Below are 23549 nucleotides of genomic sequence, written 5' to 3'. Positions count from 1 at the left end.
TCCAAGTTTATTTTACACAGAAAAATGCAGTATTTTCTAAAGCATGATTACTCTAATTCTAAAAGAATTCTGAATATGGTTTGATTTCTGCATGCATTTATACAACATTAAAAGTGTCACCTCAAGTTTGTAAGGTATAGTTTTCTACAGATTATTGTACAGCGATAATAAGTCTCTAGCTTAGCATACCATAGTACAAGTACTGCATCATGTTGGGTATTACTAAGCACGAGACATAAACAGGCCAATCAAAATCCTTTGAGATTAAGAAGTGATAGGTACTAATAAACATAAGTAGACACTGAACAAGTCAAGGGGCACTGAAGATTTAATGAGTCCATGAAGCATAAAATAATTGATGCAAATGTATCTGTCATCTTATTTTTTTTTGTGACAGTGCCTCATTCTGTCGCCCAGGCTAAAGTGCAGTGGCATGATTGTGGTTCACCGCACATGCTACCACACCCACCTAATTTTTTAATTTTTGCACACACAGGGTTTCCCCATGTTTTCTAGGCTAGTTTCAACTCTAGGGCTCTAGCAATCCTCCCACCTCAGCCTCCTGAAGTGCTGGGATTATAGGCATGAGCCACCATGCCTGGTTATCTGTCATTTTAAAACATTACCATGAAGAATGATTTTGCACTGTCTTAACTGTTACTGGCTTAGTAAGTACAAAAATATTTATCAAAAAAGAGATCTCAATGAAATTGTAAGTAAAATTACTTTTATTTTCATAAATAGATAACCCATTATACACTTTGAGTAGAAGTAACATGTTAGTTGTCATTGCCCAGTATGAAATGCATGTAATAGTAAACACAAATAGTTACATCTCTCTATAACCTTCATGTAATTTCTATTCATTTGATAATTTCCAACAACATTTCAAAAAACATTATATATAACGGGATACTTTAGTCAACAAAATATTTATCTGCTCATGTCAAAGATGCCTACTGATTTAAAGTAATACCAGTACTGCTTCATTTTACAGAAGCACTGAACATACTACATTTTCCATTTCATATATGATAGTATCATCCCCAAAAATGTCAATGTGAAAATTTAGTAAGTAGATTAAGAAGCACAAGTATCTAAGAGAAGTAGGTCCCACAAGCCAGAGAGTAAAGAGCTGGCATCAAGTACTGTTTAATGTTTTGTCAGTAAGTGGCACACAACAAACAGACAAGTGATTCTGTAAAAAAGACAACAGAAAATGCAGTGAGATTTAACAAAGTATTTTTTCCATAGATATTAAAACAAAATTAAATGTCTGTTTAGTTATTACTCCACTTATTCCGGAAACTGCAGTTTCAAATATTAATATTATACTGCAAGCAGTATTTAGTATTTCATATGTTAAGAAAAAACCTCATTGAATTTATCTACCTTTTTTTTAAGGAATGTAAACTATGATATATGACTTAAGTAATCACTTATTTGAATGCAATATTGATTCAGATAGGCATAATCTACTCATTTTTCATAACGAAATGTATATTCCTATTTCAACACTTAATGCAGATTTTACTTATTTCTCACAGGGCTGCTGTGGATTCAATGGCTTATCTACGTAAGTGTCCAGCACAGTATCTGGCACACAGTAAGCTTTTAGTGTATGCTACTTATATTATTTATATTAAGTGAATCAATCTGTCACTTATAATAGAAAAATTATCTAATGCCCCAAGAGAATAATCAAAAGTTAAGCCTACAGATGTATGACTTCTGTTTAAGTATTATGCATCCACTATTTCCCAAATTTGCATACACACTAAACTAATTGTTTCAACTGTTTACAATCTATTTTTCAGATCATATTGTATCTAGATCTGTTCTCTATGTTTTTGTTATGGCCTTTGGCCTAAAGAAATATAATTCTGACAGAACATAATCAGAAAACCACATAAAAACAAATGTACACTGAAATCAGGTAACCAAGGCATTTTACTATAACTTCTTTAATAAAGAAGTAGAGAGTTACCAGTGTAATTCAGGACAACCTATCTCATTTTATTTTCTTTACATCATGCAATATTTGACTTCAAAAAACATTTTCCATTCTGTCTTCTCTTATATATAAACATTAAGAGCTATTACAAAGTTCTGTCCTCTAAGTAAAAAACCCACTAGAAAAGATATTTGTAAAAATCAGTGCAGGGTTACTGACACTGAATGAAGCACAGGGCTACTGGAATAGGGATAAGTTCTTAAAAGTCCCAACATACCTATAAACACTGATTTTTGAGTAAATTATTGATACTAATATATGTAAAGGACTTGGTATGATGGTTTTCTGATGTTCAACTGTAAGTGACAATTTTTCCACCCACAAGAAAAGATAAATGACTGAGAACACAAGTCTGTGCTCTGATTAACACAATGGAAAAGTGGAAAAACTATCTCTGTTAAAAACTGATTCCTGTCATTCTTCTGATATCAAGCAAGAGGAAGGAAAATAAATTTTTTGTGTGTAAACAGAAAAACATACCTGAGGCTGGGGCGGTGGCTCACACCTGTAATCCCAGCACTTTCGAAAGCGGGTGGATCAGCTGAGGTCAGAATACTGAAATTAGGCCAAATCTTTAAGACCAGCCTGGCCAACATGGTGAAACCCGTCTCTACTAAAAATACAAAAATTAGCTGGGCATGGTGGCGTGTATCTGTAATCCCAGCTACTCAGGAGGCTGAGGCAGGAGAATCACTTGAATCCAGGAGGTGGAAGTTGCAGTGAGCCAAGATCATGCCACTGTACTCCAGCCTAGGCAACAGAGGGAGACTCTGTCTCAAAAAAAACAAAAAAAAAAGGAAAGAAAAGAAAAAAGAAAAAACATACCTGAAACCATAATTTGGGCTTATATTGACCTGAAACTTATTACTATCCAGAGTTTAACAAAAAGACGCAACCCCCAAATATACCCTTTAGAGGCACAATAAAATCTTCCAAATGTCCTGATTAAAAAGGAGAATCTGAAAACAAAGCAAGAAACACCTCCTGTATTAAAAATCAAGAACAAGTAAGATGAAGGCAGATACCCTCTGAATGCAATAGTTATTCTACAAGCTTCAGAGAAATCATTTTGAGAAATAAGAGCTGCAATTCTGTGGTTTATCTTATCTACGGCTAGAGAAATTCTAAGTGCAAATTGTATTTTAGGAGATGTAGCACCCAGTGTCCTTTTGAGGTTTGATATCTGGTTCTTTCACGGGTTTCACTTCTTCTTCTGGTTTGGGTTTAGTCTAGGGAGAAAAAAAAGAAAACACAGTTTAAGTATATAAATGAAGATTGAGAAAACAAACACTAAATCTTTTCCACTTCAGACTTTTAAAAGATGCTATATTAAATTATATGACACAGATACTGACAAAGTTATTCCAGAAACTACAGACCAATTCATTTTAAGATATAATCGGAAAGCAACATTTCAGTAAAGATCAAAACCTAGTTTGATAGGCAAAAATCAAGCTAATGGTACTCCTACTGCATATTCTTTTCTAAGTGATCTATCTATACATGTAGAACCCTAAAGATTAGACATGACTTATGACAGTAATAGGCTATCTCTTAGGGCATTATTTCATAGTTGATCAGAATATAAAGACAGTTATTTTAAGGAACAAATTTTAATATGGGAAGGAAATTATATAAACAAAACCCAATTTCAAGGAAGGAGCAACGGCTATAAAATAATATTCATTCATCCGTCACAGATCCCTAGTCTTTTGGTAGTTAGACCTCAAAATTTCCACTTAATTTATCATTTGATTTAGAACACCAAGATGTACTTAGATAGCAATAAATAAAAGTATTCTTATTTTATCCCTGGATTCATAGAATACTGTAATTAGGCCAAATCCTCAAACGCTCTGCAATTTGCTAAAACAAAAATAGAGTATTGCTATAGCAATATAAACATGGATGATCTTTTCTCCCACACTCTTTTAAAGGCGGCACTGACAAGTTGTAAAGAGGCAAGATAATGTGTTGAAAAGAATGTCATTATTCAGAAGACATAAGGCCTAGAGGTCTTATCTCTGAGAGTGTTCTACCACAGATTATACTAAGCACTATAACTATCTAACTTAGCATTTAGACAAAGATATCTATCTATTTAAATAAAGAAAAATATCAAAATGCTAACTCTGAATTTTCTTTTAAACTTTTGGTAATGAAAGCAAAAAACAAAGCAAAACAAAAACCAATCTCATACACTGTCATCCTTGGGTCTTTTGGTGAGATCAAATGCAGCCAATGTTTCTGGTGTCCACTGAGCACTTGTAGGAGGAAATTCGAAAGGTACAGGCTCTACGAGACCATAATTTGCTTTGAGTTCCAGCTGTGGGGCTTCTGTTGGAATTTTTTGAAAGTAACTGCAAAAAGTAATTTAAATAGCAATTCATTCATTTGTTCATTATTTGAGAGCCTACTATGTTGGAGGTCCTGTTTGGGACAATGACATTTTAATCATGAATAAGAGGTTTTTCTGCCTCATATAGATAAGTAAGTGACAAAATCAAGAAACTTTGTCAATTACAATGCAATGTATTAGAGCTATCATGGATGTAGAGTGCTATAAGAATGCAGACAAGGCGAATTAACCCAGAATTAAGTTCAGTGACTCTTTCCAAAGGAAATGATTAAAGGTGAACTAGGCATGTTTAAGGAATTGAAAAGCTCAGTATGTATAGATGAAGAATACAAAGGGGAGAATGTAAGAAGATAAAAGCAGGAATAAGATTGAGTCTATCCACCTTCACAGATAGTAATCTACAGTTTGAAAAACACTGATTTAATAATGGAAAACCTCTTGAAAAACAAAACAAGAAAAACTGAGAGCTGAAACCAGAGTGAGATAAATATGCAAAGGAGGCTGAGAAGATACATTAAAACATGGAGAAACAATGGCAGGGATAGTTAAGAGAAAATCAGGACACTATGTGAGTGTCCTAATGAAATGAACTCTACATTAATAACTAATGTTTTGGCCGGGCGCAGTGGCTCAAGCCTGTAATCCCAGCACTTTGGGAGGCCGAGGCGGGTGGATCACAAGTTCAAGAGATCGAGACCATCCTGGTCAACATGGTGAAACCCCGTCTCTATTAATACAAAAAATTAGCTGGACAAGGTGGCACGTGCCTGTAATCCCAGCTACTCAGGAGGCTGAGGCAGGAGAATTGCCTGAACCCCGGAGGCAGAGGTTGCAGTGAGCCGAGATCGCGCCATTGCACTCCAGCCTGGGTAATGAGCGAAACTCCGTCTCAAAAAAAAAAATAAATAAATAACTAATGTTTTAATTTTAAAGTCTGCTTTTATATATTATCATCCGAAGTAGAATAAAAGGCCCTACACAATTGAACTTTATCACTAATGTAAAGAGAAAACTAATGTGAAATGTAAATACTATATATATTTGAGACAGTGTCTCATTCTTGCCCAGGGTGGAGTGCAGTGGCTCAGTCACGGCTCACTGCAGCCTTGACATCCCAGGCTCAAATGATTCTCCCACCTCACCCTTCTGAGTAGCTTGGACTACAGGCGTGTGCCACGGCCAGCTAATTTCTTTGTATTTTTTGTATAGACAGGTTTTGCCATGTTGCCCAGGCTGGTCTCAAACTCCTGGGCTCAAGGGACTCGCCTGCCTTGGCCTCCCAGAGTGCTGGGATTACAGTTGTGAGCCACCACACCTAGCCCATAAGTGCTATTTAACATAAAACTTTTGAGACTAGAGACTAACAGAAATGATATTACTAAAATGTTAGTATTTTAATATAATTATAAATCAATATAATATTATTACTAAAATAATATTAAGCTGTACTCACATAAATCCATTTTCTCTCTGACATTTTTCTAGGGTGTTCTTCACAAGGTTTCCAAGCTTCCTAAAGAACAGATGTCCTGAAGGTTTGACTGTTGGTCCAGGTCCTTTGGTTTCTCCATATTCTTTACACAGTGCTTCTGCCTTTGCATATACTACATGTGAAAGACATATAAAGTCTTTGATTATAATTAACACTGCCTATTTATACCTACAAGGCTTTAAGTTGGAGGTAGTAAGACATTTACTGCTCTTAATATAATAGCAATACCAATAATAATTCTGTAAGTAGAAGGTGAGTATTTTCTACAGGTTCTAGGTTTTTGAAACATTTTTTTCTTTTCTCATCCATTCCCATTTCCCTTTCATAAACACAGCCAAAATCTCTTTAAGCACATATTCCCTTTTATGATAAAGTCATTTGTTTTTTAAAAGAGAGTTAGTATTTTGGCAGGAATACTTACATTTTTCTGCTTCTTGAAGAGACCTGATTGCTTCACCGCATTTATCACTAGCCAATAAAGTCTGACCATGATAACAGTAAGCCTGATGAAATAAACACATTTTTATTCATTCTTTCCCTTCAAGATGCTTTCCCCTATTATTGTTCTTGTGTTGATCAGATAAATTAATAACTTTATACAATGAAGTATCAATGCAATCCCTTACATTTCTTTACTTGATTAAGCTCTTCCCCAACCTTTGTTCATAGAAAAAATGGAAATATATCAGGTCTTGAGCCAAAATAGCCTTCTAACCATATACTGAGCAAAACTCATTTGCTGAAATCTGTATTTAAAATTTAGGAAATAGTAGATAAAGGAGGAAATCATTGTGCTAATGCAGAGGAAGAGGAGATATAAGAAATATATCTACTTAGACCTGAAAAAGGTTTTTGATGATCTCTCATATGATATTCTAATTAATAAAACAATTAAGTTTGGTAGGTATAATAGACTGATACTTAACTTCCAAAATGATGTTCATTGATGATTCTTCACCAAGCTAGGTGATATACTGTGTGGTATGCCTTAATATTAGAATTAATAAATATGTTTCTCAATGCACAGGATGAAACAATTTAAAGAATCTCATTAAGCATGCTAAAAGTGGGTTTTGAATCAAACAATAATTCTATTGCTATAAACCACTTCTACAATGCTACATCATCTCTTTCCACCCACTTTAGTCCACAATGGTTGCACTGACTCTCAGTAAACATTTACTGAGAGTTAGCTGTCCATTATTTGTAAAATGCTAATGAAGACTCTGGTGAGATGAGAGACCTGGCACTCCAAGGGCTGGACAGACAATCATTTACATTGTTTTTTAGCATTATGAATACTTACATAAGCTGTGTAGAAACACATCTTCAAGTGAAGATATTTTCGCCATTTAGCAGAATATGCAGGCTCCAAACTGGATAAAGTATGATCTAAAGTTACATTTTAAAAAGCAAAATATAATTTCACCCTGATTCACTAGAAGACTTTTAGTTCACGTGTTGTGATGCTAAAAGCAGAAAGAATGTCATTTGAGTCTAAGACTCAAGAAATTAACTTTTTTTTAAAAAACACCATTACTTGAAGTGATTTTCCCAAATCTATACTTTAAGTTACACAAGACTGGTTAAATACTATGGCAGCTCTTTGATTTGATGGTTAATACAACTTTAAGTTAAAGATAATGGTAAAAATAGATTGTGACCAAGAACTTCAAAGTGAATACTGTTTATACTGCTATATTATCTAATTTTAAAAACATATAATATAGCAAAGCAAACAGTGGTTTAGTCACTCAAGTCAGAAATAGAATACTCTCCTCTCCTCTCCATATCCTTCTACCAAACATCTCTCCTTTTTACCTCTCCTCTCCATATCCTCTATCAAACATCTCTCAAATCTATTTTTTCCTCTCTATTTGCTACTTTGCTGTATTTGTCAAAGCTTTCATCATTTCCTTCATAAACTATAAGAATTTCTTAAATGCCAAGTTAAGTTAGCTAGCCTATTACTCCTTTATGTAGCAAGCCCATCTCTAATACTGCAACTATAGGGACCTGTCTTAAATTCAAATCCTATCAAGTCAGCCTTCTAATCTTTTAACAGGTCCCAAATATCTACAGAATGAAAGGTCAAAGGCTTACAAACCAATGTTTGATTCCAAGCATGCATACTTTATCAGCCTTTTCTCCTGCTACTCATCCTGTGTTTCAGGTAAGAGCAACTGTCTGAAGTTTCCAGAATGCACTAAGTTATTTCTTATCTTTGTACTTACTAAAGAATTCTACACCCAACTCGAAAGCTTCCTAGGGAACATAAGACTTTTATTTATACTTCACAGTAAGACTAAAGCATCTTCTTCTAGAGTCCTTTTCTAGGACACCCAGCTTGCTAAGATTTCCAATTCACTGCTGTGATATCTTACTTCAGGATATAATAATGGGGTTACATGTTTGTCTCCTTCCCTAAACTGCAAATCCTTTCTACTTGCCTCTCCTTTGCAACAAAAATAGTAACCATCCCATAAAAAAAAAAAAAAATTTGCGTATTTCCTAAATAAGTGAATGAAGAGTTAACAGGTTTATCACAGTAGTATGTTCTAGTCCCAATCTCCCACTTTCTAGCAGTTACATTATGGGTTAGTCATGTTAACTCTCTGGATTTCAGATTTTTGTCTAAATAAGAAGAGTAACTATAAGGTTGTTATAAAGACCAAAAGAAAATTTTAAGCCAAACACTGTATAATTTTATTAGACATCACTGGTTTTCTCTTCCATTAGAAGTTATGCAGCATATTAAATATGAACAGTTCTATTTTAAATTCGGTAAATAATATATATTACTCCAGTTTGGCAAATAATGATAGAATCTGAGAAATCTTTTGTTTCGTCCCCATTAATTAAAGATCAAATAAATCTGAAAATCTGAAGACTAAAAATGTAACAACAGAATTAGCAGCTTACCAGCTTTTTGATAGAAATTGGCTGTTTCATATGCCAGCGCAGCAATTAGTCCAGGAGCATGTTTTAGTTCAATTGCTCGAGCAATTGTTACTGTAACCAAACATAATAAAGAGAATCTATAATTAAATTCACTCCATTCATCCTCAATTCAATTATAATAGCAAAAGACAGTCTGACAATCTCTCTGGGATTTTAATACAGTTTCTTAAATGTTTTAACATGCAGTTATAGAAAATGCAAACATTAACAAACAGAAAACACTGAGCCTGTTGGTTCTGACACCACTTCTTTAAATAAATCATCAGTGAATCACTATTACAAAACAGCATGATGTAACAGGAAATTCTTTTTTTTCTTTTGAGACAGGGTCTTGCTGTCACCCAGGTTGGAGTGCAGTGGCGTGATCATGGCTTACTGAAGCCTCAAACTCCCGGGCTGAAGTGATCCTTCTGCCTCCATTTCCTGAGTGACTGGGACTACAGGTGCATGCCATGACACCTGGCTAATTTTTTAAATAATTTTTTGTAGAGATGGAGGTCTTGCTATACTAACCAGACTGGTCTCAAACTCCTGGGCTCAAGCAATTCTCCTGCCTCGGCCTCCCAAAGTGCTGAGATTTGAGATTACAGGCATGAGCCACCATCCCAGCCGTTTTCAGAGGAACACTAGAGTTTGAAATAAAGAAAAACGAAAGCCTACAAAGTTTCTGTATTGTTTCACGTTGGTAACATTATTACTTGCCATTGAAAGGTGAAGACTTTAGGTAAGCCAAAGGATAAAAGAGAAAAAAGAATGAGCACACTAGAGAAAGATGAATTAAAGAATTAATGTTGTACTGTCAGAAATGATGTGAAATCAAAATCCTCTTAAAAAGAGCCATTAAACTATAAGACCTTTTCCTGCTAACTAAGAATGAATGCAAATGCTAATGGTAAACTTATTCCTCATTCTAAAATTTCTCAAAATCTAAAAACCTGATTCCGGATAATTCTGATTTTTATTTAAATTGATTGATTAATTAATTATTTTGAGACACGGTCTCACACTATTGCCCAGGGTGAAGTGCAGTGGTGTGGTCTTGCAGCTTTGACCTCCCAGGTTCAAGCCATCACTCCCACCTCAGCCTCGTGAGAAGCTGGGACTACAGGCATGTGCCACCATGCCCGGCTAATTTTTGAATTTTCTGTAGAGATGAGGTTTGCCACCTTGCCCAGGCTGGTCTTGAACCCCTGGCCTTTAGTCATCTGCCCACCTTGGCCTCTCAAAGTGCTGGGACTACATGTGTGAGCCATAGTGCCCAACCTATGATTTTTAAAGAGGAATTAAATGCCAACATAGACTTTCATTTAAAACAATCTTACAATATTTAGGATACCTTCTTGAGCTTCAGCCTGACATTGAATAACATATGCTTCTATGAGTCGTGACTCTAAATCGCTTCCTTTTTCTGCAGGTGTAATGAGTTTTGGGATATGACTTTCCTGAGAACAACGACAAAAGACAAAAAGCAGCCAAATTTTATTATAATCCAGTTGTTAGAGATGAAGAAAATAGAAGTTATGAGACATTCAATTTGGAGACTTAGCAGAAATTTAGGGTACAAACAAAAACTATAAAAACTAACAATGGTAAGCTTATAAAGAATAAAAGTTCCTTTATACTAAAACTCAGCTTTTGTAAGAACAAGAAATTCAAGAACAAAATTTAAGTCATGATAGATTGCTGAGATATGCAAGTCACACTATCATTTTGAAAAATGTCAACTGAAATAGTAACCAAAATTCTTTTTGCAGGATAGCCTGAATTGTTCATTCACATTAATAATTAAAGATATAAAGAAGGCAGACGCAATGGCTCATGCCTGTAATCCCAGCACTTTGGGAGGCTGAGGAGGGCAAATCACAAGGTCAGGAGCTCAAGACCAGCCTGGCCAACATGGTGAAACCCCGTCTCTACTAAAAATACAAAAAATTAGCTGGGCGTGGTGGCAGGCGCCCGTAATCCCAGCTACTTGGGAAGCTGAGGCAGGAGAATCACTTGAAACCGGGAGGCGGAGGCTGCAGTGAGCCAAGATGGCACCACTGTACTCCAGCCCAGGAAACAGTGTGAGACTCCATCTCAAAAAAAAAAAAAAAAAAAGATATAAAGGGAAAAAAACCCACTATAATTCTACACCTAATTCAGGATCACAGCTTTTTAATTACTATAAAAGCATCTTACTGTAACATGAAAAAACTCAACACTGGCCTCTAAGAGGCCATCAATAAAGTGATTTAATTAGAATGAAGTGGGGGAAATTGTTTAAAAGACGTAATATTCTTTCTCCTAATTCCCATCACATCTCCAGGCAATTTAAAACAATTAGAGTGCACTCATTGTCCCTCTAATGTTTTCAGTGAGATACAGAGACTACAATTAGAAGTTCAGTTTTGCAGAATCAGAACTGCTTCTGGTAACTTCTGTAGAGAAGTAGGTAAGAACCATCAATGCTTCTGCTTTCTTTTCTCCTATCTTTTCAAAGACAGAAAAATAAGCAGAGCACTACAGCTTAATTTTTCTAATTGTAAAAGTCACTGGTTTTTAAAACAAAAATGGAGACATTTAATATTTAGTAACTGGCTGCACTCATCAATAACATACGTAACACAAGGAAGACAGAACACATATTAACTTTTTTAATATAATGAAACAATTCTTCCTCCATATGCCCCCAAAAGAAAAATTATTCAAGAATTAAAGCATTAAGAACAAATAATGTTTTTTTGCCTGTTTTACCTTTAAATGTTTAAAAATCCCAGCTGCAATCTTTAGGCTTCGATGAACTTCTTTTGCTTCATCTTCTGTTATACTTAAAGATAGGGGTTACATTAGTTGGAGGATGAATTCCATTTCCAGTATTAAAACACAACAACCAATACATTATTATACATCCAAAGTAGTCATTTATGTTTCTCACGGCTAGTTTTCTTCCTTTAAAAAAAATCTGATTTTGAGGCCGGGCACAGTGGCTCATGCCTGCAATCCTAGGACTTTGGGAGGCCAAGGTGGGCAGATGGCTCGAGGCCAGAAGTTCGAGATAAGCCTGGCCAATATAGCAAAACCCTGTCTCTACTAAAAATACCAAAATTAGCTGGGCATGGTGGTAGGCACCTGTAATCCCATCTACTCAGGAGGCTGAGGCACGAGAATCACTTAAACTTGGGAGGCAGCAGTTTCAATGAGCTATGATCACACCAGTGCACTCCAGCCTGGGTGACAGAGTGAGAATCTCAAAAAAGAAAAAAATTTAATTTTGACACCTAGAAAAGGAACAAATGCACATGAACCGTACATTTGCAGAAAACTTATACAAACTATTTTGAATGCCAAGCCAATGAGTATTCCATAAAAAGGTCTTGAAAACAAGTATATGACATAAAGATAACATTAAGATGGCAAAATCATAAAGATACGTCTCCAAAAGATACTACAAATGAAAAAAGAGAGACCCTGACTGGGGGTAAAATCTGCAGCCAGGCATGGTGGATCATGCTTGTAATCCCAGTACTTTGGAAAGCCAAGGCAGGAGAATCACCTGAGGCCAGGAGTTCGAGACCAGCCTTGGAGACATAGTGAGACCTTGCCTCTACAAAAAACACAAAACAAAACAAAATCCGGACAAAGCCTTCTTATTTTTCCTTACAGACATTTGTGCATGTAAGACAAGACAAAATATTACACACTTAAGGCATACACATGCTTAAGAAACACACAGATACACAATGGTAGCTATTATCATTACTCTGCTCTTTTTTTAATCACCTAATTTACTTTAGAGGTAATTTTACATCAGCACATACAATTTGACCTCATTTTCAAATTACATATTATTCCCATATATGGATGAACCATAATTTGACAGGTTCCTATTGCTGTATCTACTATAGCTATTAAAAAATTGTATTGCCTTTGTATTACCTTTAAGGTAAGCCAAAGGATGAAAGAGAAAAAAGAATGAGCACACTAGGGAAAGTTCTTTAATTCTTCAAAACATCTTTTCACATAATATAAGCCTTCTGTATTTGTCTTCTGTGAATTGCCTGTTTATGTCCTTCACTTTTCAGTTGATTTGATAGTGTTTTCTCTCCTGATTTATAAGAGTATATGTTACAAAGGCAAACAATTTATCAAATAAATTGCAATGTTTTTGACCAATATTGCCATTTGTTTTTTAACTCTGTTTATGATCCTTTTATGTAGTTAATACCCATGCTTTTACATTATGGTTTTTCAATTTGGGGTCTTACTTAGCAAGACCTTCCACATGACAAGACTGTTAAAATTTCTTTTACCTTTTAACAATAAGTGCCATAATTCTGATACTCAAAATACTAACATTATAAGGTAATCCTTCACTTGTCCAAAGTGGTACTTTTTACAACATATTTTTAAAATAATGAAGCTCTATATACTTGAAAAATAATGCAGATGCACATAATCTTCTCCTTTTAACTTACTTTTCTTTTCCAGCCAGTCTTGAAGCATATTTGGTATACCATAAAGCTACATTAAATCCCATGGAAATTAATTCAAAAACAGCATCCTGCTGGGCACTGGAATTATAAACATGATCATTAAGTCCTGTCAATTATCGAGACATCACAGCATAAAGCCTATTGGACATCCAATTCAAAATTACAAAGACGTAAATGCTAACTGGTATGTATGAGGAAAATGGTTGTGTTTAATATAGATGGAGAGATAAGACATACAGGTATTTAACTACAAATGGCTAAGTATAATGGTCCAGAAGTTACTATGTACTTCATAATAAGCATGGGAATAGGAGTTCCCAAAGTTTACTGTACATAGAGTAGCTTTTAAAATACAGATTTCTGGGCCTTAATCCCAGAGTCAGAAAGCCTGGAATGGGGCTTAGAATCTATATTTTTAAGAAGTACTCAGTAGATTCTCAAAGGTGTGGCTCTTATACAACATTTTAGAAAAACGAAATTCAGAGGAGAGACTGTTTCAGGCTAGAATAATTAAGAAGGTTTAACGGTACATAAACATTTGAACTGTCTCTGGAGAGATGACTACAAGGGAAGCAAAAGGACATCCTAGGTGAGGAAACAATGCTATCCAAGCATAAGAAGAGTATAAAAAATTTTCTGATAGAAGTGACCCAATGAGCTTGACTGGAGCAGATGGTATATAAAAAAGAAATCAAGGAAAAGAAGGGCAAAAAGCGAGCTGAAGACAAACTGTACAAAATTTTGAATGCCTAGCCAATCAGTATTCCAGAAAAATGTCCTGAACAAGTATATTTTACACCTTGTTTCCTTCAGATTCTAAGTATGAAATAAAGATGGCAAAAGCATATCAGGCAAATAAGATATTCATACCAATGTATATTCACCATCGTTCTTAAAAGAATCTGAAAATGTTTTATACATGATCTCATTTATCCAAACTAATGAAGAAAGCAGAATGTTCTTATTCTACACATGTAATACTAAGATACAGAAAAGCTACCCAAAGAGAAGAAACAAGAATTATCACTCTACTTTGTATTTTTTAGTTACTTGTTGATCCCAGGAGGTGGCAGTTGCAATGAGCCATGATCACACCACTGCACTCCAGCTTGGGTGAGAGTGAGAATGTCTCAAAAAAAATTTTTTTTTTTTTAAATTCTGACACCTGGAAAAGGAACAAATGCCCATGTAATGTACATTTGTAGAAAACCTGTACAAACGAAAAGATTTTGAATTGCCAAACCAATCAGTATTTCACAAAAAGGTGGATATGCTACTAAATATACTTACTACAAAATAATTGTTTAGTTGGATGTTGCCCATGTCTTAAGAGAAATGGAGGTATGGTAACTTTTTAAATGAAAAAAAAAAAAAAGTATTATAAAATATGTAGTAATTAAAAAGTAATTTCTAAACTGTCTTGTTTAGTATAATCATAATATCAAAAAATGAGTCATGAACAAACTTCTCAAAATAGTTTTATCCTCCTGAAAAAAATTTGATACATAGTTTAATAGCTTATTCTTTCCTGCACTGAAGCTATCAAATGAATTACATCTGGAGATCTAGTGAACATGTCTAATTTATAACTTTACCTTTAAATAATAGGACAGATTGGCTAATTTATGTGAAGTCTCATGAATACTCTTTTCCTTTATAATCCTTCATTTATGTCAATATCCCTTGTTTCCAAACACTCCATTTCTATGACACCACATATAAGTAGTAGTCATAGTATCTATAATGGAAAAAATATTTTTCAGAATAGATATACTCACACTATTTCTACTGACTAAGTAACAATCAAGAATAAAGTAACGTAGAAGTCTCATTTGTGCTGAATATTTTGTATGACTTAAGGGCTTCACCACATAATTCTTCACTATCTCATAAAATTGCTGAAAAAATGTTAAATAGTAGCTCACTATTTTTTTTCTTTGTTTTTTGTTTTTGTTTTTGGTTTTTTTTAGATAGATTCTTGCTGTGTCACCCAGGCTGGAGTGTAATGGTGCAATCTCAGCTCACTGCAACCTTGGCTTCCCAGGTTCAAGTGATTCTCCTGTCAGCCTCCCAAGTAGCTAGGATTACAGGCACTCTCCACCAAGCATGGCTAATTTTTGTATTTTTCAGTAGAGATGGGGTTTTACCACGTTGGCCAGGCTGGTCTCAAACTCCTGAACTCACGTGATCCGCCTGCCTTGGCATCCTAAAGTGCTGGGATTACAAGTGTGAGCCACCACACCCGGCCTTAGCTCACTATTACACAGAATCAAAATGTGGCACGGTGGGAAAAGTGCTCAATTTATGTAACACACACATTATAGAATCTGTCAAAATAATGACAGAGGTTTGATTCTTTAAAAAAGTCTTTTTAATTAAAAAAAATCATTAATTTTGGATTAAAAACAAATGGGTCACATTAAAAAATAGAAAACAAGGTCTTAGAAAATCTGAGTATCCCAGAATATTAAAATTTGGAAAAAAATCCCTAGTACCTACTTCCCACCCAACTCTCAAGTAAAGAAAGAAGGAAATGAACATTTAATGAATATCTTACAAGCCTAGAGTTGTTATCAGTCACTTAACAAAAATTTTCTTGTTTTGCTTCTCACAGAGTACTTTATCTATAGCCCCAACATACAGTTGAAGAAGCAATCTTCATGCAGTAGAAAACCTGAAACTGCATCTAAATATCTACAAACCCAATGTCCATACTCTTTCTACTATAATGTACAGCCTGCTCTGGTCTTTCAGCAACCTCCACTCCTTCCTTTCTGTTTTCATAAAATAGTAATTCTAAAGCAAATTGAGATTAAAATATATGGACATTTAAACAACAAAATGGTGTTGAAAAACAGTAGGTAAGTAAAAAATCAGCACCATTATGATCTGTTTCCTGCTATAATTAGATTTATTATAAATAGTTTCAAGTAAGTGATAAGAAAAGCTCTGAAGGGAAGTTTTTAAAAAGAGTAGAAAGAGGGAAGAGACATGAAGAAAACATATACTATGAATCAAGAGTATGAAATTGGAGAGAAAGAAGGAGACAGAGAAAGACTTATGGAAGACATGAAGTATCCATCAGCAAAAGACAAGTAAGGGAAAAACTTAAATTCTGCTCAGCTTCAATGTAGGCACATGTGGAATGTCAGTTTGGGTTCTTAATCCTCAAACCATCCTTTGCGTGTTAGTAAAGGTCAAGGCTGTTCAACTGTAGTTAACATTTGTATTGATTACCTCGAAAATAGATTTGGTTGGGAGAAACAAATTACATGATTATTTACTATGTACTAGGATTGAGGTCAAATGCTTTTAATTAATTCCCTGGTAGAGAAAATGCTGAGCAGACCTGTAGTTTTCTTCTTCAAACACAGAGGCTATGAGTTAACCACTGGCTAAACAGTTACGAAAACTGGCTCCAATTTAGTACTACCTTAGTGTTGCTTACCTTGGAACCTGTCCTTGTAAGGTATCAGTCCACTTGAAATTTTGAATATATCGTAACTTGCTTTCTTGGGTAGATTCATCCAAAGAATTTATAAAACCTATAGAAAAATACAAGATATTTAAGTTTTAGAAGAAATATTGAGTGTTCTGTTTGGAAAATTTTTCAGATTACTTTTCCAGGTGTCTGAATAAAACTTCTTGCCCTTTTCCAAAGAATACAGTCTGGAAGAGTAAACTAATAAAATCTGAAAAGTCAAAGAATTAAATGTAAACTTCTAGACCTTTTTGTTAAAAAAACCTCAAGTTCATATAAATAACTAACCTTGTAAAAGTGAAAAATATGAATCTGCTGCATTCTTCATCATTTCTGGATTACAGCTCAAATCAGTGAACAGTTCAAGGAGTCGTACCCTGGATGATCTCAAGTCACTTACAAGAGATAGAAAAAGACAGTAAAGTTAGCTGTATTGCAATCAATCTACATAAAAGTGGCTTCCAGGTTTCAACGTAAAAGCTTTAAAACACGCGCGCGCGCGCACACACACACACCCCCCCACACCCCTACCTCATCTAAAGGATTACCAAACACACAGAAATGAATTTAATTAGGACTAAATCTAGAGATAAAATTTCTAATAACAACTGCTTTAAAAGTTGTACTAAAATAAACTCAGACCAATTAAAGGGGCAAATAACAAATACAATTACATAGTTAAAATATACAGCAAGTTTTAATTAAAAAACAATCAAACAAATGCATGCATTTAAGACGCAGGAAAAGAATTAAGAATGAGTAAAAAACTAAGCAGTTCACAATAAGTTTCTTGAAAAATGAAAATTTAACACATCTGTGTATCATTTTAATATCACCTTAAAATTTCTAAATCTGACGTAAAACACAAAAATGTGAAAATATACTGCATAAAAATATGTTAAAAATGAAACTGCATTCTATAATACATACATCAAGAATATGTAAAACATGTGGCCGTTAGTTGTTTTAAAACTGCTCCCTAATCTACATTCTCCTCTACTTCTCTACAGCAATAAATGTTGTAGATCCACCTTTTCCTTCTTGAAATTATTTTCTCCTTTGATTCCAATAATACTAAATTGTCTACGTGCTTCCCTTATCTCTAAAGTTCTTTTCATATATTTTTCTGTGTCTCTTTTTCATCCCCAACTCTAGAAATGTTCAGTCTTTAGCTTTCTGGTTCTCTCTCTTTTGAGATTTCATCTATTAGTATAGCTTCAACTATATCCATTCCTAGATCTCCATCATTAGCTTTCCCTTGGTTTTGTTCCAGTTCCAAATCTAATCCAGAAGGCAATTAGCTTAGTAAGGCTTCCGAAATTATATTACATGGATATGACCAAAGACCCTTGAAATGTGTAAACCATTAAAGAAAGACTAAATTTAAATGTTAAGTACCAAGAGAGTAGAGGCTATATATCCAGAATTTGGTAGGTGCCTAGAATCAAGCACATATTCAAATTACTTGCTGAGTGGAAGAATACAAAGTTTTCAATTTTAAGATTTGGACTATAATGTAGCAGTGATGTTTAGAAGAGTGCACAGACTAAGTCCTAAATAGTCTAGATGTAGTACTTACTCATTGGTACTAACTCTAAGGAGGCATATTCCAAGAAAGTATGCATGTATCACCAATTACAAATAGCTGACTAAAAATGTGACTGGCTATCTTAAGAATTAATCATTGTTTGAGGTATTTATCTAGAAGCTGGAAATATGTGATTCAACTTCTAAACTAGAAAGAAATTTGAATCCTTAAAGCCTATTCTGCTAGCTATTTCCATATACTCAAATAATCTGCTAGCTATTTCCATACAGATGCTTGATCATCACCTACAGCTCAGCTTATATAAAGTTATATTCATCTTACAGATTTGAGAAAAATGTACCGCAGATATATTTAATTTAGGCTGTTCATTTTATAGATTAGAAATTAGGCCCAAAGAAGTTAAGGGACTTGCCCAATGGTACAGATAAAACAGCTAAGCTGGGACTAGCCTCCAGGAGTCTAGATCAAGGGTTGCCAAACTACAAACCGTAACTGTTTTTTGTATACCCCACTGCTTATTTTTTGTTCAGCCCTCAAACTAAGAATGGTTTTCACATTTTTAAAGGGTTATAAAAATGAGCAAAGAATATGCAATAGTGACCTATGTGGCCCACAAAGCCTAAAATCAATATGATGTAGCTTAAAAAAAAGTTTGCTGACCATCGGTTTAGATTAATAAGCCAATTATCCTATCTTTTGTTCTAATCACTTCTTCCCATAAAAGCAGCAACTCTTCAGATTTTTCTTTATCAGTACCACCAATGTCTTAATCATCTAGGTTCTGTATCTCACATAGACTGAATCCTTTTCAACCTCCCAAGGCAAATTAGTCAGTCAGGTCCATTGACTCCTCCTTCAAAACATCTTTTGCATTTATCTCTTTTGTTTCAGCCAAATTGCTCTACTTACTATCACTAGCACAAAGGTTTTCCTGACAGAAATGACCTTCTCCCTTCCCCTCTGACAATCTAAATCAAGAATATCCAAATATTTTCTTGGAAAGCACCAAATAGTAAACATTTCAGGCTTTTCTGGTAATGAGGTATCCATTGAGACTATTTAATTCTGCTGTTGTAGAGGAAAGCAGCCAGAGGAAGGCATAGACAATATGTCAATAAATGTGGGGCTGGCTGTGTTCCAAAAAAACTTTATTTATAAAAACAAGCAGTGGCCCAAATCCATAGGACACAGTTTGCCAATCCCTAGTCTAAGCTATACAATTCATTCAAGGCCTATTCCTATATGAATACTCTAAAGGTCATTTCAGGTCATAGGGATCTCTCTCCCTGCTCTGAACTCCACAAGTTAACTATGTGGCCAATTTAAAATGTCCCTATACAGCTGGGTGTAGTGGCTCATGCCTGTAATCCCAGCACTTTGGGAGGCTGAGGCAGGAGAATCGCTTGAACCCGGGAGGCAAAGGTTGCATTGAGCCGAGATGGAGCCATTGCACTCCAGCCTGAGTGACAAGAGTAAATCTCCATCTCAAAAAAAATAAAAATGCCCATATACTACTTTGTGGAGTCTCTTGTACTGTTGTAATACATAGATTAACTGTTTTACTCTGATTGCTTTGGCCTCTCTGGGACTCATTTACTGATCTAAAATTAAGGATTCAAGCCTAGAAGACTTCACAAAGTTTAAATAATCTGATTTAACTCTTCACATGTCATTTATAAATGTATAAAGAACTTAAAGTTAGAAACAGTGTGTTACATATTTCTGTATTGACCATGGAACCAAAAAAAGTACCTTGCATCTAAGAGTGGTTCAATCAATGAACTTACTTGCATATTTTTGAAGCAGAAGGGCCAGTGACTACACCATAGTAATTAAAAGACACAGGAGCTGTGGCTTTTAATGGGTTCCTATGAAACCAATGGGTCATTTTCTCCAGATGTTTTCTATAGACAAAAAAGTAAAAAATGTACAAAAATTAAAAATATTTAATAAACAAGGTAGATAGTATAAAGTTATTTCTAAAAGTTTACAGTACATGCACATTTTATATATAACTATCATGCATAAAGTATATATGCAATATGCAAATAAAATGCTTCATTGTCACAATCAATCTTGTTTTTTTTTTTTGAGATAGAATCACCCTCTGTCGCCCAGGCTGGAGTGCAGTGGCTTGATCTCAGCTCACTGCAACCTCCACCTCCCGGGTTCAAGCAATTCTCCTGCCTCAGCCTTCTAAGTAGTGGACTACAGGCATGTGCCACCATGCCTGGCCAATCTTTTTATTTTTAGTAGATATGGGGTTTCACCATGCTGGCCAGGCTGGTCTCAAACTCTTGACCTCAAGTGATCCACCTGCCAGGGACTCCGAAGTGCTGGGATTACAGGCATGAACCACCATGCCCGGCCTCAATCTTGGTTTAACTGTCTATTTATGGCGGTCTATGTTCAGATCAGGCCTATTAAAAAAAGGAGAACAGTATTTGAAAATCTGCCCACAATGACTTCAATCTTAACACATCTATTTAGGAGTAGTAATGTTTAAACTCTAATACACATAAAAATCGTCTGGGGGTGGGTGGTTTTGTCAAATGCAGGCTCTAATTCAATAGACTGGGATAGGACCTGAGATGCAGATGATGCTGGTCCCCAGACTACACTTTTGAATCGCAAAGTACTAGGTTTTGGTTGGACAACTGCAAGTAAAAGGGCACAGGACCAGATGAATGTAATTTCCAAAAGGAGTTCAAATGGTAACCCTGACTATACTGCTAAGGCTACTTGTACTAAGTTTTTTTTTTTTTTTTTTTTTTTTTTTTGAGGCGGAGTTTCGCTCTTGATACCCAGGCTGGAGTGCAATGGCGCGATCTCGGCTCACCGCAACCTCCGCCTCCTGGGTTCAGGCAATTCTCCTGCCTCAGCCTCCTGAGTAGCTGGGATTACAGGCACGCGCCACCGTGCCCAGCTAATTTTTTGTATTAGTAGAGACGGGGTTTCACCATGTTGACCAGGATGGTCTCGATCTCTTGACCTCGTGATCCACCCGCCTCGGCCTCCCAAAGTGTGTACTAAGTTTTAAGTGAATTGCTGTATTTCTAAAATATTGCTGACAACAGTGGACTGGTTATAGCATGTGTTCTATAATAAAACGTACTTTCCAAAAAATAGCTAAAGAATATTCTTAAAATAAAAATGTAATATAATACTTGACAAATACATTCTATTATAAAAATGAAAACACTGGGCCAGGCGCGGTAGCTCACGCCTGTAATCTCAGCACTTTGGAAGGCCGAGGTGGTTGGATCGCTTGAGCTTAGAAGTTTGAGACCAGCCTGGGCAACATGGTAAGACTTCGTCTCCACAAAAATTAGCCGGGTATGGTAGCCATGCCTGTGGTTCCAGCTACTGGGGAGGTTGAAGGGGAAGGCTCCCTTGAGCCCGGGAGATAGAGGCTACAGTGAGCCCTGATCTCCCCACGGCACTCTAGTCTGGGCAACAGGGTAAGATCCTGTCTCAAAAAAGGAAAAAAAAAAAAAAACTTGAAAAACTACCTAAGTGAGATGTCAACTAAAAAAAAAAAAGTTAGACGCCTTCTACGTTTAAAAAAAAAAAGCAGTATATGTCTTGACTAAATGTCCTTGGGTAGGTAGTGCAGCAAATAATATGGAGAAAGCCAAGGCGAAGACTTAAACATGGCAATTAGATTCCAGGAAGTAACCAGAGAAGAAATTCTGGTAAGGTTTACTTAATTTGAAGGCACTGTACAAGCCGGACAATCGACTTTTTCTATTATTAAAAAATAATGTGGGCTGTGCAGTACATGAAGTTCCTACATTAAGTACTTCCTTTATGCAATTTATTTATTCATGACAAAACCGGTTTTGAGGAGCACCACATTTAATGAATACAGAGTGCAACGAAAAACTGAGCAGGTTTATTTAGGACTCAAAACATTTAACGAGTTCTTTCAGAAAATATCATCTACATATCTTCCACATAAATCTCGATAAGCTAATACAACATCTATGTGCCTATAAATAAAATCTTAGCGTTAATGTCACACTGAACACTAGATGCTGCGAAAGCAAATCTTCTACAGAAATATATCTTTTAAACCGCCTTCCCACTTCCTGGATGAAAATGTCTTAAGTTTTCCATGTCTTTACTTCAGGGAAGTTTCTGCCCCTGCCCAATCTCCCCTCCTGCGACTCGGTGCTCTTCAGTTTGCGGGGGTGGGACAGAAAAACGACACACCCACCCACAGGGACAAGGGTGCCTTTAGAGCCACCAATACATCATTCGGATCGAAGCTGTTAGCTAACACACTTCCACAAAAGGACTCCAGTTTCTGACAAGGTGCCCCCACTCCGGAGGCCCCGAGTCCCCGGAGGAACCTACCTGAGCGCCGCCCCCGAGCTCTGAGGACCCACTTCCTGTTTACCACCCAGCCTCTTCCTCCCGTGCCCTGTCCCTTTCTAGGCGGCGGCGGCGACTGTGCGCAAGCGCCAACACTTGAGTGCCCCTTTCTAAACAGGCATTTTGGTGGAAAGCCGGTACTGTCAACCCGGGAGAGGTGGGCAGACGACTGCCGAATGAACCCGTTTAGCTTACATTATAAGCTCTCCCATGACCAATGGAGATGCGGGGCAAGAGGGCTCGGCGGGCTAGCTGTTAATGCCACTCATTTGTGGGGCCCAATATAGTTTCCTTTCTGTCGTTTGTTTCAAGGCACTAGGAGGAGACTTTTGGTCGACTGTCCAGGGGTCTATGGAAACTAACGTAAAAGGGGGTGATCCTATTGCTTGGGACTCCGGGGAAACCCCGGGGGGTATTACTGGGAAACACCCATCCTCTGACATACTTACCAAATTTCTCAGAGTCGGTACAGCAGTTCTTCTAAGGAAGAAAGGCAATATCGGAGTCCACAAGCGAGGAAAGGACGGAGTCGGAGAACCGAGACTACAGAACCAGAGTGATGGGAAACCAGGCCGGCGCCAAGCCGGAGTCACGTGGCCCGGCGGCCATGACAGCTACCAAGGCGGTAGTGAGCTCAGCTCAGAGGCGGGGACTGCCGCGGCGTCGCAGTCTCCTCAGAACGCTCCGTTCATCAGCCCTTTCTGACCTCTCCTCCCTCCGCCTTCCTTTTCAGCTATGGTCTTTTTCCCACACAGGAAGAGAAAACTTGGCTCTGCCTCCGGAGCCGAGGAAGGATGCCGCAATAGCGATGGCGGCCACCGGCTGAGTGGGGCGGCCTCAA

General features: G+C 36.3%; 1 protein-coding gene across 1 annotated transcript; it reads right to left on the bottom strand.

Moving 5' to 3' along the window:
• Nucleotides 1-705: 705 nt before the first annotated feature.
• On the bottom strand, nucleotides 706-23526 carry BROX (BRO1 domain and CAAX motif containing). Its single transcript, XM_064383535.1, has 13 exons — nucleotides 23158-23526; nucleotides 20119-20235; nucleotides 17071-17177; nucleotides 16750-16846; nucleotides 13284-13379; nucleotides 11563-11635; nucleotides 10163-10268; nucleotides 8788-8877; nucleotides 7172-7257; nucleotides 6287-6368; nucleotides 5827-5977; nucleotides 4215-4374; nucleotides 706-3243 (listed from the first exon to the last, which is right to left on the bottom strand). The coding sequence occupies exons 2-13, from the start codon at nucleotides 20217-20219 to the stop codon at nucleotides 3157-3159; spliced, it is 1236 nt and encodes a 411-aa protein (XP_064239605.1). The 5' UTR covers nucleotides 20220-20235; nucleotides 23158-23526; the 3' UTR covers nucleotides 706-3156.
• Between the last annotated feature and the right edge of the window lie 23 nt (nucleotides 23527-23549).

This window comes from Aotus nancymaae, unplaced genomic scaffold (assembly GCF_030222135.1).
Source record: "Aotus nancymaae isolate 86718 unplaced genomic scaffold, 86718_ANA_hifiasm-v0.15.2.pri h1tg000032l_0, whole genome shotgun sequence".
NCBI lineage: Eukaryota > Metazoa > Chordata > Mammalia > Primates > Aotidae > Aotus > Aotus nancymaae.
This window is presented reverse-complemented; position numbering and strand designations above follow the sequence as displayed.

Excerpts from the sequence above, each read along its gene's own strand:
- BROX (XM_064383535.1), bottom strand. The coding sequence starts at position 20,219 with ATGACCCATTGGTTTCATAGGAACCCATTAAAAGCCACAGCTCCTGTG. Across the intron at positions 11,636-13,283 it reads AGACTGGCTGGAAAAGAAAA|TATAACAGAAGATGAAGCAA; the intron begins GTAAGTTAAAAG and ends CCTATCTTTAAG. Across the intron at positions 4,375-5,826 it reads CAGAGAGAAAATGGATTTAT|TTACTTTCAAAAAATTCCAA; the intron begins GTGAGTACAGCT and ends TACTTTTTGCAG.